General features: G+C 37.4%; 1 protein-coding gene across 1 annotated transcript in view; it reads left to right on the plus strand.

The window, feature by feature from the left end:
* Positions 1-2944: 2944 nt before the first annotated feature.
* The window catches only part of BBS7 (Bardet-Biedl syndrome 7), a gene marked incomplete at its 5' end in the record, with an annotated part of 42487 nt that continues 26538 nt past the window's right edge, over positions 2945-18893 (plus strand). Inside the window, 5 exons of the mRNA XM_079717980.1 lie at positions 2945-2980; positions 4615-4680; positions 7421-7483; positions 8869-9044; positions 16315-16501. Of these exons, the coding sequence (XP_079574106.1) occupies positions 2945-2980; positions 4615-4680; positions 7421-7483; positions 8869-9044; positions 16315-16501 (528 nt within the window). The remainder of the gene's footprint in view (positions 2981-4614; positions 4681-7420; positions 7484-8868; positions 9045-16314; positions 16502-18893) is intronic.

An 18893-nucleotide genomic window follows, 5' to 3' on the forward strand; every position in this document is an offset into this window, starting at 1 on the left:
CAGCCCCCACCAAATTCATATGTTGAAATCCTAACCCCCAGTACCTCAGAATGTGACTGTATTTGGAGAAAGAACTTGTTAGGTCACTAGGGTGGGCCTTTATCCTGCATGACTGATGGCCTTATTAGAGGAGATTAGGACACAGATGAACACAGAGGGAAGACCATATGAAGAAACAGGGAGAAGATGGTCATCTACACGCCCAGGAGAAATGCCTCAGAGGATTGGTTTGGTTCCCTGCTGACAACTTGATTTTGTAATCCTAGCCTGTGAGATCATATAAGAAAATAAATTTCTGTTGTCTAAGCCACTCAGCTTGTACTACTTTATTATGGTGGCTCTATCTAACTAATACAGCTTCCAACCCCCTAAATTCCATAAAATTCTATAACAATTCTATTTTATCTCCTCTATGGCTTTATTTTTTCAATTTACTTCTAAAATTTATCTGTATTTTTGTTGAGTCTAAATTGATATTTTCTCCAAATTTCTACACAGCTAAACCGTCTTCAGGCATTGTTGTCTATTTCAATACTGAGTTATTTTGGCCTCAGCAAAAGAATTGTCTGGGGCTTCCCTGTTGGCGCAGTGGTTAAGAATCCACCTGCCAATGCAGGGGACAAGGGTTCAAGTCCTGGTCCAGGAAGATCCCACATGCTGCGAAACAACTAAGCCTGTGCACCACAACTACTGAGCCTGCGCTCTAGAGCCCACGAGCCACAACTACTGAGCCCCCGTGCCACAACTACTGAAACCCGTGTGCCTAGAGCCCGTGCTCCACAACAAGAGAAGCCACTGCAATGAGAAGCCTGCTGCACCGCAACGAAGAGTAGCCCCCACTGTCCACAACTAGAGAAAGCCCACGTGCAGCAACAAAGACCCAACACAGCCAAAAATAAAAATAAATTTTAAATAAAAAATTTTTAAAAAAAGAATTGTCTGGAATATCCTGGGACCTAGGCAAAACCTTCTCAGATCTCTGTGTAGGAAATAATTTCTTTTCTTAAGAACCTCTTCTCAAGGGCTTAATTCTTGTTTCACAAACATTTGTGAACTCTCCCCTAGTAGACCACAGAAATCGTTTGTGAACTCTCCCCAGTAGACCACAGAAACCACTTATTCATCTGTAGTATTTCTGTAGGCAGAGTGTGGTATGCACAATGGAAGGACGGATGAAAGTGAGCCAAGGAAGGTCAGAACTCAATCAGATCATGGGTCACTATAGGCCAGCAATAGTCAGAGGGTCCCTGAGGCCTTTTCAGGGGGTCTGTGATTTTGAAGTTATTTTCATAACAATAAGATGCTACTTTCCTTTTTCACTATGTGGACATTTGTACTAATGGTCTAAAAGCGAGGTTGGTTAATACTGCTGGTACTTAAGTGTGGATCAAGGCCACACATTGACAGGAAACAAAGTTTCATGTAAAAATGTTCTCTATGAAGCAGTGAAAATTGTTAATTTTAAGCCTCTACTCGTAGTACATATCTTTTTTTTTTTTAATTTGGCCACGCCACGTGGCATGTGGGATCTTAGTTCCTCCACCAGGGATCGAACCTGGGCTCCCTGCAGTGGAAGGGTGGAGTCTTAACCACTGGACCACCAAGGAAGTCTGAGTACATATCCTTTTTAATACTCTGGGGGGTGACATGGGAAGTATGCATGAAGCATTTCTACTGAATACGGAAGTACATTAGTTGTTTCAAGGAAAAGCACTTGTATGATTATTTGAATTGCTAGCTGAACTCACTGCTTTTTTCATGGAACTTTCTTTGAAAGCACGACTGACAGACAAATTATGATTATTTAGACTTGGATACTTGGCATACACTTTCTTGTGAATTCAAGAAGGAAAACTATCATTTCAAGGAAAATAATTGACATTTGTTGCCAATGCTTCAAATTCAAGCTTTTAATCACAAATTAGAATTTTTCAAAAATTTGTATCCGCCATCTGAGGTTGACAACTTTCCAACACTTCAAAACTTTTCTGATGGAATCTGTGATGATATTAACAAATGGACTTTTGGGGATATTGTATAATGAAGCCACATTCCACATTGCAACTAACTTTTCAAAAACTACCACTTGTTGAGTTTGGACCACATTTTCTTCATATACTTAACAAAGAAACAAAAACCAACATATACCAATAGATTGTATGCAGAAGTAGATCTGGGACTCCCCTGTTCACTGTTCAGGTGGACAGTGAATAGATTTGCAAACAAAGCCAGTCTTTTTACTTTTCTTTATTTTAGAAAATAGTTATTTTTCATTAAAATGTTTATATAATGAGTTCATTATTTTTTTCAATATATTTTTTTAGAAACTTAGTTCTAATTTCTAATATGGTAAATATCAATAGATAATTCATATAACCTCAATAGTTTATAAGAGTTTTGCAAAGGGGTCCTAGGGCCAAAAGTTTGAGAACTCCTACGCTGCTGTAAGCTAACTCCTATGGCGGTGAAACCTAATTCTTTGAGGGATCCTTTCTAGTGGTGGTGAAACAGGTCAGAATCTACCAGGGCTTCAAGTCAAGGCTCTACACAGAAAAGACTTAAGACTTGGGGCTCAGAGCTGTGGCGGAGGCATAGCCAAGACTGCGTCTCCGGTCCCCCTAGAAACCACCCTTCTTAGGTCTCCTGGAGCTCGCCCTCCGTTCCTCTCCGCCTCTCATTGGAGCGGGTTAAGTCAGTGGGCGGTCTGTCGGGAGGGGGGGTGGGGCTTCATTTCCTTCCGGGGCCCTCTCGCAGGAACGTACGGACGTCACGCAGGACGCCGCTGACGCTGACGCTCCTCCTTTGCATACCCCACTGAGCCCTTAGCAGCTGGCGTTGGCCGTTAGTGGGTAAGCGAGCTTTTTCCCTTCGGAGGCCTGGGGTCCCGCAGACTCTAACCTACCTGGCCTGGCCTGGCGCTGTCCAGCGCGTCCGTGCCTCCGTAATGGATCTGAATTTAAACCGAGCGGATTATTTACAGGTAAACCTGAGGGGTTGGGGCGGTCGCTGCGCGGGGTGAGCTGCGCTCCCTGAGAGGATTCGATCCTTCCACTGGCGTCTGTTGGGGTGTCTCGGCGGCGACGCGGCGGCACAGGAGCGGATCTGGGTGCCACCCTCCAGACACCTTGCTCACGGGCAACTCCGGCTTGTTGGTCCACGGGGACTTGGAAAGAGGGAGCACGCGCCCCCGCGGTGCTGGCGTCTGCCAGGTCCTGAAGATGCTCCGAATGTCCTGATGCGCTCCCGGATTCCTCCCCGGGGCCCTTCTCCTCATTCCCGGCTGCAGCTTCTAACTCCCTGATCTCCATCTGTACCCAGTCCCTTCTGCCGAGCGCCAGACACGTTTCTTACTGTGAGCTGGACCCCACGAGCCAGATCATAATAAAAGCAATGACAGCCGTTTTCGAGTGTCTAGTTTATTCTCAGATTTTAACACACGTACATATATTTAATCCTCACAAAAATTCCTGTAGTAGATACATGAGGATCAAGGGGCTCAGAGAAGGTGATTTACATGATAGCGGAAAGGATGGAGTTCCTATTTGTTTCAAATAGGAACTGGTGTTCCGGAGATGGTGTTCTTTCTGTTACACCACCCTGCCTCTCAATATTTCAGCCCTAGACTTTCTCTCCTTCTCCATCTCCTTTTTCAGTAATCCTATTTTGGCTAATGGTACAAATGTTTGTCCTGTCACTTTCCTTGAGAGTCATGCTAGGTACTTCCCACCTTAATATCTTCCATATCCATCTGGTCACCACATTTTGCTGCTTTTATCTCCTAAATATCTCATGAATCTGTCCCATTTGCTCCCTCCATCTCTGTTACCCCTAGTTCAGTCCTCATCTTCTCTTGCTTGGATAATTGAAATAGCTCCTAGCCTCCAGCTTACCTCCCTCCAAGACATCCTTCACATCATTGCTAGACTGATGTTTCAAAAATACGAATCTAAACAGATTAAACTTTAATACTACTCCCTAGAATATAGAATTAAAGGATAGACCTATACTATATGTAAATTCTTTCATGGTCTGATGTTTCCACCAGTTTCTGTCTCTTTGGTCCCATTCTCCTCCCTAACCATGCACCACTAGTGACAGTGCCCTACTGAGCAGACCATGCTGTTTCCATCTCCTGTAACTTTTGTAAAATAATCTTCATCATCAGTTAGATTGGATGTCATTGTCATCAGCATGGTGGTATTTTAGATAAAATCTTTTATGTTGCATTTTCAATAATAACTAATCTATTACCAAAGATTTTAAATTACAAACACACTTTAACAACTGTATGAAGTTGTAAAAGAAGGTTTATAGAAATATTTTTTTGGTGTGAAGTATCTTGCCAGTAATGCCACGTTATTATTTTTGACTTGACAACTTTATAGCATAAATTTTACTATTTTTGATTGTTTCCTGTATTCTGACTTTTGTAGTATATTTCATTAGAAAATAAGTTCATTGCTGATAATAATTATTTCATATCACTAATTAATTGTAATAAAAAAACTGAGGCTTACTATGATTAGAATCTGCTGGTCCTTTTAATCTCTGATTTATTAACTTCAAATTAGTGTATCAGAAATCACTCACCAGGCAGCTGATGTGTTTCCTTAGGTGGGAGTGACCTCTCAGAAGACTATGAAGCTACTTCCTGCTTCAAGATATAGAGCCACACAAAAGGTAACGTAGAGATACTGATTTCTCCATATCTCTTCAGCTCTGACAGAGGAGAGGTTTACATTTCCTTCATTATTGATAAGTTTTTTTAAAATTCCAAGGCTAAAATGGAAATGAATTTCTTTTCATTTGAACAGAGATTGGAATACCAAGGGATATTTATAGACAGTAAGTTTCTTGGACATTATAATTATTATGTACAATTAGTAAATAGTATAAGCAAACTAGTTGAAAACATATTCCATTTTTCTGGTAATAATTTACCCTGTGTGTACCAGACTGTGTATATGAAAAAAGAAATAAAAAAATGAAAAACACAATAGACTGTAGAGAAAATGCTTTTTAAAAACTTTATCATATTTTTAAGAGTAATTAAATATATTGATGTTAATCTTTACATTTAACTAACAATATTGATTATTTTTATAGAAATATTAATCCTGTGATTTCCATAAGACAATTATAATTTCTTGGTAGACTAGTAGGATATTTTAATAGCTGCAAAATAAATATAGTATTCCTATATATTAACATTTTATCAGGATAAATCAACAGATTTTTGATTGTCATTTATTGTATTCACTCAACTAGAGCAACACTTCTCAAACGTTTTGGTCTCAGGACTCTTTTACACTTTTTTTTTTTAAAGATCATTTTATTTATGTTTTATTGAAATATAGTTGGTGTACAATATTATATAAGTTACAGGTGTACAATATAGTGATTCATAATTTTCAAGGTTATATTCCATTTATAGTTATTATAAAATATTGGCTGTATTCCCTGTGTTATACCATATATCCTTGTAGCTTATTTTATACATAGTAGTTTGTATCTCTTAATCCCCTACTCCTGTGTTGCCCCTCCTCCTTCCCTCTCCCCACTGGTAACCACTGGCAGTTTGTTTTCTATATCTGTGAGTCTGCTACTTCTTTTTTTAATATTCACTAGTTTGTTGTATTTTTTAGATTCTGCATACAAATGCTATCATATAGTTTGTCATTCTCTGTCTGACTTATTTCACTTAGCATAATGCCCTCCAAGTCCATCCATGTTGTTGCAAAAGGCAAAATTTCATTCTTTTTTATGGCTGAGTAGTATTCTTTTTTTTTTTTTTTTTTTTTTTTTTTTTTTTTTTGCAGTACGTGGGCCTCTCACTGCTGTGGCCTCTCCCGTTGCGGAGCACAGGCTCCGGACGCGCAGGCTCAGCGGCCATGGCTCACGGGCCCAGCCACGCCGCGGCATGTGGGATCTTCCCAGACCGGGGCACGAACCCGTGTCCCCTGCATCAGCAGGCGGATTCTCAACGACTGTGCCACCAGGGAAGCCCTGAGTAGTATTCTTTATCCATCATCTGTTGACGGACGCTTAGGTTCCTTCCATATCTTGGCAATTGTAAATAATGCCGCTGTGAACATTAGGGTGCATGTACCTTTTCGAAATCATGTTTTTGGGTTTTTTTGGATATATACCCAGGAGTGGCATTGCTGGGTCATATGGTAGTTCTATTTTTAGTTGTTTGAGGAACCTCCGTACTGTTCTCCACTGTGGCTGCGCCAATTTACATTCCCACCAACAGTGTACGAGGGTTTCCCTTTTCTGCACATCCTCGCCAACATTTGTTATTTGTGTTCTTTTTGATGATAGCCATTCTGACTGGTGTGAGGTGATATCTCATTGTGGTTTTGATTTGCATTTCCCTGATGAGTAGCGGTGTTGAGCATCTTTTCATGTGACTGTTGGCCGTCTGCATTTCCTTTTTGGAAAAATGTCTGTTCAGGTCTTCTGCCCATTTTTTAATCAGGTTGTTTGTTTTTTTTAATGTTAAGTTGTATGAGCTGCTTACATATTTTAGATATTAACCCCTTATTGGTCTTATTATTTGCAAATGTTTTCTCCCATTCGATAGGTTGTCTTTTCGTTTTTTTGATGGTTTCCTTTGCTTTGCAAAAGCTTTTAAGTTTAATTAGGTAAATCAACTATACATCAATAAAAATAAAAGGAAAAAGTTTAGAAAATATCAAATAGGTCTGTCACAACCTCATTTTGATAATTTTTTTATATATAAATTTATTTATTTATTTTTGGCTACGTTGGGTCTTTGTTGCTGCGTGTGGTCTTTCTCTAATTGCGGTGAGCAGAGGCTACTCTTCGTTGCGGTGCAGCGGGCTTCTCATTGCAGTGGCTTCTTTTGTTGCGGAGCATGGGCTCTAGGCACGCAAGCTTCACTAGTTGTGGCACTCGGGCTCAGTAGTTGTGGCTTGCGGGCTCTAGAGCTCATGCTCAGTAGCTGTGGTGCACGGGCTTAGCTGCTCCGTGGCATGTGGGATCTTCCCGGACCAGGGCTCGAACCCGTGTCCCCTGCATTCGCGGGCTGACTCTTAACCACTGCTCCACCAGGGAAGTGCCTTATAATGTTTTAAAAGTTAATCTTAAAATGTTCTTATGCTCCAGTTAAAGGAAAAAAAATTGCCTCCTTGCCATTTCTGTCTCTATTTTCTTGTTCTTTTTACCTTGTAGGAACAGAACAGAAAGCCAGCTACTTCCATAACAACTCTTCATAGCCTTCTCTTTGGCCCCTTCTTACCATTCTTTGGTGGATATTTTTTGTGGGGATGTCTTTACTAGATTTTCTCATCTCTACTTTTAAAATCATAATTTATGTATTGAGAATCTTGTTTTCCCCATATAAGTTAGTAGGGCATAATAACAGTAATTTTAGATTCTCTTCAATCTGTTACAGGTGGTTGTTGGAGATCATGATGGAGTAGTTATGTGCTTTGGCATGAAGAAGGGAGAAGCAGTGGTATGTGTACCTTTTGAATACTCCTACATTAAAATTTTTTCTAAAGCATAATGAAAAATAGGTTGAGGGAAGTAGTCATATGAAGTATGAGATTACAGGCAGCATGAGAATCATTTGCTAGCCATTTGTAAAACATCTTTGACAGCATAGGGTGATATGCTAGTTTTTTATGCTGTGTAACAAGTTACCTCAAATTTAGGGGCTTAAAAAGAAACACATTTATTATCTCACGGGGCAGGAGTCCAAGCTCGAGGCCTCACATGGCTGCAACACAGGTACAGCCAGGCTCTATTTCTTTCTGGAGCTCAGAGTCCTGTTCCAAGCCCATGTAGTTGTTGGAAGAATTCGGTTCTTTACTGTTGTTAGACTGAGGTCCCCATTTTATTGCTGTCCGTAAGCCAGGGCCTGCTTTCAGCGTCCTGAGGCCCGCCACAATTCCCTGCCATGCGCTCTTCTCCCAGGCCCTTGCACAACATGGTGAACTGCTGCTTCAGGCCAACAGGGAAATCTGTCCAGTCTGCTAAGATGGAGTCTTATATAACAGTGTAACATGAACGTGACCATCGCGTCACCTTTGCCACTTAATATAACCTAACCAAGGAAGTGAGTTTTATGTCATCATATTCCCAGATCATAGTTTACAAGTGATGGGTCTGAGATGCGAACTCTTATATTCATTCTACATTATATGAAATTTGCAAAAAGATGAAGAGGGTAAAAACTATCAGAAACTCAGTGTTTCCATTGTTCATATATCCTTCCAGATATTTTATTCTCTGTGTATAAGTCATTGGCGGTGAAGGGAAGAAACTGATGCCAATAATAAAATATAAAATAACGAGGAATAAACTAAGGATGCAAATGTTTCCAATTAAATAGAGAGATATGAAGTTATATGCTCAGGTTTTTAGTAAATTCTACAGTCCTTTATTTATACTACTAAAATTTATAAAATTGTAAGGGAACTAGGAGAGATTAGTTTTAAAAAGATGATTAAGGTATAAAAACATGTCCACTGGAACCAGCTGAGGAATCTTGGTAAAATGCAGACTCTCCTTCAGTAGATCTGGGGTTGGGCCTGAGAGTCTGCATTTCTAATAAGGTAAGTGATGCTAATGCTGCTGCTTAGCAAACCCTACTTTGAGTTGCAAGAGTTTAGATTTTAATGATGTCATTGAAATGCAATGTGTGTGGGAATAAACGTTGCAAAGTTTGAAGATATTTAGCAAAAAACCCAGAAGACCACTGGATACATTTGTATCTAAAGGTGTTCCTATTTAGAACTATAATATTTTGTAAGTTTAAAATCACAACATTTTTTATGGTAAAAGAAAATACTTGGAATAAATTTGTGTACTTAATTGTTTCCTCAATGATTTTTGCAGACAGTCTTCAAGACTTTACCTGGGCAGAAGATTGCCAGATTGGAACTAGGAGGGGTTCTTAACACGCCCCAGGAGAAAATTTTTATTGCTGCAGGATCTGAAATTAGAGGCTTCACAAAGAGAGGAAAACAGTTTCTCTCTTTTGAAACAAACCTCACTGAAAGCATTAAAGCTATGTATGTTTATTCTCTTTTTTATTTTTACATATCACGTCTTAGTAGGTTATCTGGGAAATAATTAAAGATACTTTATTAGTCAGAAATTAAATTTGACCTGGAGTCAATACAAAATCAATTGGGTGTTGAAATCTTATCTTTTTAAGACATTTATATTATTTATAGCTTCATTTTTGACTAGTTAGTTCAGTTATGATTCATGATCAAAGTATAAAAGAAGTGAAAGAAAATCTCCAGATATTTAAGTTCTTGTTGCTTTGCTGTCTCTGGTAGTTCTGATTTTGAGGTAGCATCATTTTGTTAAAAGGCTGGCCATCGAAGTTAATGACTACCAAAAAGGTACAATTTCAGGTGAGTCAGGTAAGACTCTAAGTGAAAAATAGCTTCCTTAATGGCTTCCTGCTATGTGAAATTTTGCAATTAAAATTTTAGTTTTTGAATCATGGAGAACTGGAAGAAGCTTTAAAGTTTATCTATCCACGGTCCTTCAAACCTGCTACTTAGGAGAAGCCCTTGGAAGCTTTAAACAATAGATTCCTTGTCCTACCTCATACCTGCAGAATCAGAATTATTAGCAGTGGGTTAAAAGAACAGTTTTTCATTTGAATCCTATGCAGCCATGTTATATAAGCAGGCAGACCTTGGTTTGGAAACTACTGATCCAGAGTTCTATTAATGTATAGCTGCCCTGTGTAATTCTGTATAATGCACAGCATGTGTCCTGATGTCTGGGCTGTAAAACTTAGGTTTGGTGAGATTAGATAAGAATTAAACAGTGGCAAGTGGAAGTAATTTCAGTGGCTTAATAAGAATATCATTCATTTCTAGAAATGCTTTTCTAGATAGACATGGCCAGTGATAATTGTGAAATACTAAAACCAAAGTAGGTAATTATTAGCATACCTCCACATTCAGAAAGGTATATAGGTTGAGGTATGAGGAAGCTAAGGAGTTTCCCAGCCAATAGTCTCTTTAGCTAGTTTCTTAAATGTTTTTACTGGAGTGGCAGAGGTAGGATGGAAAGGTTCTTTACTCAGTTTTTGAAAATTTATTATCTGAATCACCACATTGATAAGGTTGCATGGGAAAACAAGATTATAACTTGACAATATTCAGTAAGAAAACTGACCACTTATACAATTGATTACCACTCATTAATCCTTCCCTGCTTATAATGCAGATGGATTTGAAAATGAAATTTCAAATCTTGTAAGAGATTTAGAATTTCATTAAGTTGATAAAAATTATATTAAGAGAACTTTTTATTTATTTTAAACAGCATGTTCTTATTAGTTATCTATTTTATACATATTAGTGTATATATGTCAATCCCAATCTCCCAATTCATCCCACCACCACCAGCCCCCTGCCACTTTTCCCCCTTGGTGTCCATACGTTTGTTCTCTACATCTGTGTCTCTATTTCTGCCCTGCAAACCGGTTCATCTGTACCATTTTTTTAGGTTCCACATATATGCATTAATATACGATACTTGTTTTTCTCTTTCTGACTTACTACACTCTAGACAGTCTCTAGATCCATCTACGTCTCTACAAATGACCCAATTTCGTTCCTTTTTATGGCTGAGTAATATTCCATTGTATATATGTACCACATCTTCTTTATCCATTCATCTGCTGATGGGCATTTAGGTTGCTTCCATGACCTGGCTATTGTAAATAGTGCTGCAATGAACATTGGGGTGCATGCGTCTCTTTGAATTATGGTTTTCTCTGGGTATATGCCCAGTAGTGCGATTGCTGGGTCATATGGTAATTCTATTTTTAGTTTTTTAAGGAACCTTCATACTGAGCTTCATAGTGGCTGTATCAATTTACATTCCCACCAACAGTGCAAGAGGGCTCCCTTTTCTCCACACCCTCTCCAGCATTTGTTGTTTATAGATTTTCTGATGATGCCCATTCTAACTGGTGTGAGGTGATACCTCATTGTAGTTTTGATTTGCATTTCTCTAATAATTAGTGATGTTGAGCATCCTTTCATGTGTTTTTTGGCCATCTGTATGTCTTCTTTAGACAAATGTCTATTTAGGCCTTCTGCCCATTTTTGGATTGGGTTGTTTGTTTTTTTAATATTGAGCTGCATGAGCTGTTTATATATTTTAGAGATTAATCCTTTGTCTGTTGATTCGTTTGCAGATATTTTATCCCATTCTGAGGGTTGTCTTTTTGTCTTGTTTGTAGTTTCCTTTGCTTTGCAAAAGCTTTTAAGTTTCATTAGGTCCCATTTGTTTGTCTTCATTTTTATTTCCATTACTCTATGAGGTGGATCAAAAAAGATCTTGCTGGGATTTATGTCAAAGAGTGTTCTTCTTATGTTTTCCTCTAAGAGTTTTATAGCATCCGGTCTTACATTTAGGTCTCTAATCCATTTTGAGTTTATTTTTGTGTATGGTGTTAGGGAGCGTTCTAATTTCATTCTTTTACATGTAGCTGTCCACTTTTCCCAGCACCACTTATTGAAGAGACTGTCTTTTCTCCATTGTATATCCTTGCCTCCTTTGTCATAGATTAGTTGACCATAGGTGTTTGGGTTTATCTCTGGGCTTTCTATCCTGTTCCATTGATCTATATTTCTGTTTCTGTGCCAGTACCACATTGTCTGGATTACTGTAGCTTTGTAGTATAGTCTGAAGTCAGGGAGTCTGATTCCTCCAGCTCCATTTTTTTCCCTCAAAACTGCTTTGGCCATTCAGGGTCTTTTGTGTCTCCATACAAATTTTAAGATTTTTTGTTCTATTTCTGTAAAAAATGCCACTGGTAATTTGTTAGGGATTGCATTGAATCTGTAGGTTACCCTAGGCAGTATAGTCATTTTCACAATATTGATTCTTCCAGTCCATGAACGTGGTATATCTCTCCATCTGTTTGTAGCATCTTTAACTTCTTTCATCAGTGTCTTACTCTTTTCTGCATACAGGTCTTTTACCTCCTTAGGTAGCTTTATTCCTAGGTATTTATTCCTTTTGTTGCAGTGGTGAATGGTATTGTTTCCTTAATTTCTCTTTCTGCTCTTTCGTTGTTAGTGTATAGGAATGCAAGAGATTTGTGTGCATCAATTTTGTATCCTGCAACTTTACCAAATTCATTGATTAGCTCTAGCAGTTTTCTGATGGCATCTTTAGGATTCTCTATGTATAGTATCATGTCATCTGCAAACAGTGACAGTTTTACTTCTTTTCCAATTTGTATTCCTTTTATTTCTTTTTCTTCTCTGACTGCCGTGACTAGGACTGCCAAAACTGTGTTAAATAATAGTGGCAAGAGTGGACATCCTTGTCTTGTTCCTGATCTTAGAGGAAATGCTTTCAGTTTTTCACTGTTGAGAATGATGTTTGCTGTGGGTTTGTCATATACGGCCTTTATTATGTTGAAGTAGCTTCCTTCTATGTCCACTTTCTGGAGAGTTTTTATCATAAATCAGTGTTGAATTTTTTCAAAAGCTTTTTATGCATCTATTGAGATGATCATGTGGTTTTTCTTCTTCAATTTGTTAATGTGTATCACATTGATTGATTTGCGTATATTGAAGAATCCTTGCATCCCTGGGATAAATTCCACTTGATCATGGTGTATGATCCTTTTAATGTGTTGTTGGATTCTGTTTGCTAGTATTTTGTTGAGGATTTTTGCACTGTATTCATCAGTGACATTGGTCTGTAATTTTCTTTTTTTGTAGTATCTTTGTCTGGTTTTGGTATCAGGGTGATGGTGGCCTCATAGAATGAATTTGGGAGTGTTCCTTCCTCTGCGATTTTTTGAAAGAGTTTGAGAAGGATGAGTGTTAGCTCTTCTCTAAATGTTTGATAGAATTCACCTCTGAAGACATCTGGTCCTGGACTCTTGTTTGTTGGAAGATTTTTAATGACAGTTTCAATTTCATTACTTGTGATTGTTCTGTTCATATTTTCTATTTCTTCCTGGTTCAGTCTTGGAAGTTTATACGTCTCTAAGGATTTGTCCATTTCTTCCAGGTTGTCCATTTTATTGGCATAGAGTTGCTTGTAGTAGTCTCTTGTGATGCTTTGTATTTCTGTGGTGTCCATTGTAACTTCTCCTTTTTCATTTCTAATTTTATTGATTTGAGTCCTCTCCCTCTTTTTCTTCATGAGTCTGGCTAAAGGTTTATCAATTTTGTGTATCTTCTCAAAGAACCAGCTTTTAATTTTATTGATCTTTGCTATTGTTTTCTTTTTTTCTATTTCATTTATTTCTGCTCTGATCTTTATGATTTCTTTCCTTCCACTAACGTTGGGTTTGGTTGTTCTTCTTTCTCTAGTTCCTTTAGGTATAAGGTTAGATAGTTTATTTGAGATTTTTCTTGTTTCTTGAGGTAGGCTTTTAAAGCTATAAACTTCCCTCTTAGAACTGCTTTTGCTGCATCCCATAGGTTTTGAATCATCGTGTTTCATTTGTCTCTAGGTATTTTTTGATTTCTTCAGTGATCTCTTGGTTATTAAGTAGTGTATTGTTTAGCCTCCATGTGTTTGTGTTTTTTACATTTTTTTCCCTGTAATTGACTTCTAGTCTCATAGTACTGTGGTTGGAAAAGATGCTTGGTATGATTTCAATTTTCTTAAATTTACCGAGGCTTGATTTGTGACCCAAGATGTGATCTATCCTGGAGAATGTTCTGAGAAGAAAGTGTAATCTGCTGTTTTTGGATAGAATGTCCTATAAAAATCAATTAAATCTATCTGGTCTGTTGTGTCAGTTAAAGCTTGTGTTTCCTTATTAATTTTCTGTCTGGATGATCTGTACATTGGTGTAAGTGAGGTGTTAAAGTCCCCCACTATAATTGTGTTACTGTCAATTTTCTCTCTTATAGCTGTTAGCAGTTGCCTTATCTATTGAGGTGCTCCTATGTTGGGTGCATATATATTTATAATTGTTATATCTTCTTGGATTGATCTCTTGATCATTATGTAGTGTCCCTCCTTGTCTCTTGTAACATTCTTTATTTTAAAGTCTATTTTATCTGATATGAAAATTGCTACTCCAGCTTTCTTTTGATTTCCATTTGCATGCAGTATCTTTTTCCATCCACTCACATTGTCTGTATGTGTTCCTAGGTCTGAAGTGGGTCTCTTGTAGACAGCCTATATGGGTCTTGTTTTTGTATCCATTCAGCAAACCTGTGTCTTCTGGTTGGAGCATTTAATCCACTCACATTTAAGGTAATTATCGATATGTATGTTCCTAATACCATTTTCTTAATTGTCATGGGTTTGTTTTTGTAGGTCCTTTTCTTCTCATGTGTTTCCCACTTAGAGAAGTTCTTTTAGCATTTGTTGTAGAGCTGGTTTGGTGGTGCTGAATTCTCTTAGCTTTTGCTTGTCTGTAAAGCTTTTGATTTCTCTGTCAAATCTGAATGAGATCCTTGCCGAGTAGAATAATCTGGGTTGTAGGTTCTTCACTTTCATCACTTTAAATATATTGTTTCACTCCATTCTGGCCTGTAGAGTTTCTGCTGAGAAATCAGCTGTTAACCTTATGGGAGTTCCCTTGTATGTTATTTGTCGTTTTTCCCTTGTTGCTTTCAGTAATTTTTCTTTGTCTTTAGTTTTTGTCAATTTGATTACTATGTGTCTCAGCACGTTTCTCCTTGGGTTTATCCTGCCTGGGACTCTCTGCAATTCCTGGACTTGGGTGGCTATTTCCTTTCCCATGTTAGGGAAGTTTTCGACTATAATCTCTTCAAATATTTTCTCTGGTCCTATCTCTCTCTCTTCTCCTCTGGAACCCCTATAATGTGAATGTTGTTACGTTTAATGTTGTGCCAGAGGTCTCTTAGGCTGTCTTCATTTCTCTTTATTCTTTCTTCTTTATTCTGTTCCACAGCAGTGAATTCCACCATTCTGTCTTCCAGGTTACTTATCTGTTCTTCTGCCTCAGTTATTCTGCTGTTGATTCCTTCTAGTGTATTTTTCATTTCAGTTATTGTATTGTTCATCTCTCTTTGTTTGTTGTTTAATCCTTATAGGTTTTTTTTTAAACATTTCTTGCGTCTTCTTGATTTTTGCCTCCATTCTTTTTCCGAGGTCCTGGATCATCTTCACTATCATTATTCTGAATTCTTTTTCTGCATTCTTTTTCTGCAAGGTTGCCTATCTCCACTCCATTTAGTTGTTTTTCTGGGGGTTTTCTTGTTCCTTCTTCTGCTACAAAGTCCTCTGCCTTTTCATTTTGTCTATCTTTCTATGTATGAGGTTTTCCTTCCACAGGGTGTGGAATTGTAGTTCTTCTTGCTTCTGCTGTCTGCCCTCTCTTAAGAGAACTTCTGAAATCGTATGCAGAGCCACAGAGTGAAGCCATTTGAACAATAATTGAAGAAGAGAAAATCAATGAGGATCATTATAGGATAATTTTAGTGTCAAAAAATTTTTAATATAGACCTTAGAGGAGAAGTGGAAAAGTAGGTGAAACCGTCAAATAAATACCCTCTTTATGATCACGTGGTGATAGCTATCTAGAAGTGAAGATAATATACTAGTATATAATTTTTGTCAAAAATTTTAGCTCCCCAGTGGAAACTTGATTCATTATAAGAATTATAACATAGTTGTGATTATTTATCTAAATTTTGTTAAATATAATTTGAAATGAAGTTATTATTTCTTTTTTCAAGTTAAAATTCTAGTGAAGTCATTTTTTCCCACTGTTTGTTATTTAGTTTCAAGTAGATTCAGTTCAAATAGCCTTATTATATTCAGTGTGGTAGTAAGAAAGCTAACTGTAGAGTTAAAAACTGAGTTGCAATCCAGTCTACTGTCTACTAGTTCTGTGCCTTTATGCAAGTTACTTAACATTTTATTATTCTCCTTAAAAAGGGATAATAATGGTCCCTAGTTTATAAAGTTATGAGGATTGAGCTAATACATGTAAGTCACTTAGGACAGTGCTTGGCACATAGTACACATTCAAAAAAGTTACTTTTTGATATAATAATTGTCTTCAGATATAGACAGTGAATATTACCATTATCTTGTCTTTGTTTTCAGTTTTTCTGAGCTCAATTTTTGAGAAGCCTGAAGCCTGTAGAACCTCATTTTCAGCTTTCAAAATCAATGCTTTACCAAAAGGCTAGAAATTAAGTGGGGGAAACGAAAACAAACAAAAAGTGTCCTCTGAGTCTGTGATAAAATGATAGTAAACTGTATATAAATAAACTTTTATTTTCATCTCTGAAAATAATTCAGGAGCTTCCTGAATCTTAAATTGATATCTTAAATTACTTTTAATATTCTCAGGCACATATCTGGCTCAGACCTTTTTCTCAGTGCAAGTTATATCTATAACCATTATTGTGACTGCAAAGACCAACATTATTACCTTTCTGGAGACAAAATCAATGACGTCATCTGCCTTCCAGTGGAAAGAGTACTTCATGATGTACCGGTGTTGGCCTGCCAGGACAGAGTACTCAGAGTTTTACAGGTTGCTGTTATTTGCATTTTTATAGTTTTTCATAATTTAGGTAAAAAAATATTGCTGAACAGTATATACTTGAGATAAATTACTTTAGTGACTACTGCCACTTTAAATATCTTAAAATTATATCTTGAAAAATTTTTTAAATATTTTAGTTAACAAACTAAGTTTTATTTTTTTTTACTTGAGGCGAATGTGTAGAAATCTTTGACAAGTTTTTAGAGAGGCATATATGGAAGAAAGGACACTTTTCCCCCCACACATAATATATGAGTTAGTACAATAAGAATCTAATGCCTTTGCTATAGGGAACCCTTCCTAGCTTTTCCTTTTTTTTTTTTTTTTTGCGGTACGCGGGCCTCTCACTGTTGTGGCCTCTCCCGTTGTGGAGCACAGGCTCTGGACGCACAGACTCAGCGGCCATGGCTCATGGGCTTAGCCGCTCCATGGCATGTGAGATCTTCCCGGACCGGGGCATGAACCCGTGTCCCCTGCCTTGGCAGGCGGACTCTCAACCACTGAGCCACCAGGGAAGCCCCCCCTTTTTTTTTATTTCCTCCATCACCCTCCCCTCTCCCAAAAAATCAAATTAAAGGAGGAAATTGGGTTGAGGAGAGGGTGTTAATCTTTAACAGGAGAGAGTTGAGATCAGGGTTGTATCATTTGAATTTACCCAGCATTTATTACAGTATGTTGAACAGAATAAGCACTCAGTAAATATTTGAGAAAGCATCTACTATCTTTATATTTCTATTAAAAACCATGATTGGCTAAGACAACTACTTAAGGCCACTGTTATTAGTAGTACTAATTACAACTGTCTCCTTGAAAGTGACTTTTTTTTTTTGGCCGCACCACACAGCTTGCAGGATCTTAATTCCCGGACCAGCGACTGAACCCAGACCCTCAGCGGCGAAAGTGCTGAGTCCTAACCACTGGACCAGCAGGGAATTCCGAAAGTGACTTTCAATAAAATAGACATACTCTCTCTCTCTCTCTCTCTCTCTCTCTTCTGTCTCTCTCTCTGTCTCTCTCTCTGTCTCTCTCTCTCACACACACACACACACACGCACGCACACACACACACCCCAAGACCCATAAAACAAAGTTTAGATGTAAATAACATATAACAAGTGGATTAATTGGATCAAAATTTAGGGTGATAGTGCAATTGAACAAAAAGTCTTGCTGTTTATTCTGTACCACCAAAGGATATCTCACTCTTTGGAATTTCATAGTTAGATGGCCTGTCTCGGCACCAGCACTTTTGTAGAAGAAATCCAGTGATTCTGTGAAGTTCTTTTTTTTTTTTTTTTCCTCTATGGGGAATTAAAGTAATGTTCAAGGTTCACTCCAGGGGCATGAACGATTAATTTCTCCCCTAGCCTGTTCCCAAATATGAGTTGTTTGAATAAGGCTTTTAACCAGTTGGCTCACACCCATTTAGAAATTGATCTGGCAGAATTCTAGGATTCTGCTTTGTTTAATAAGAGATCCATATGCTAATTGTAAAAAAAAAATTCACTAAGTATTTGTGGAAAGTAAAAAGTTGAAGTCTTTCCTCTGCCCTGCACACTTTTCCCCTACTCCCCCTCTGCCTTTGTAGGCAATCCGTTACCCCAAAGGTAGCCTTTTTAAAACAGTTTTGTGTGTATTCTTTTGTGTTTATATAGTTACATGTAGATATCTGTGAATTTTTAATGTTTTTCTAAATAAAATATAAAGCATATGGCTCTTATATATTCTATATATATTTAAAAATTTTAAACAATAATGGTATACCAGATTTACTGTAATTTTGCCAATGTTTTTTCATTGAGTGATTTATCATATTTTTTCTATGTGAATTTAATACTTGTACCTCATTCTTTAACAGCTTCACAAATACTATGCAAATACTATGCATTATAAGTGACAAAATTGAAAAAAAGACAAATAAAAGGATTTAACTGTTTTCTTATGTAAATTGCAGGTCATTCTGCCTCTTACTAGAGTGGGTTTTGGAAATACCCAAAGGCAAGGCCAGAGTTTTCTGAGTCTGTTTGAATGTGCTCTAAGTTAAATCCCTTGAGTTAGAGAGGACAGAAGAAACAACTTGTTACTGGAAAGTTTTGATAGGGAAATTTACCAGTGTCAAGTTTTCAGGCAAACAAATACCTAAAGTGAAAAGTATTCAAAGTGGAGAATATTTGAAATATTTATTTCCTCACTCTTTATATTTTATATATGTATATTTTTATTATAAAATGAGTTGACATGTGCAGAATTGCTAACAAATAGAAGTTAATATTCACAATCTAGTTTTTTTCAGTAGTTTTATTCCAGGGTTCTTTATATGAATATTGATATTATCTATGAATACCTATATTATTTTAAATTTGTCTTCTGTTTTAGTTTA

Source organism: Hyperoodon ampullatus, assembly GCF_949752795.1.
Source record: "Hyperoodon ampullatus genome assembly, chromosome: 1".
Taxonomy (NCBI): Eukaryota; Metazoa; Chordata; class Mammalia; order Artiodactyla; family Ziphiidae; genus Hyperoodon; species Hyperoodon ampullatus.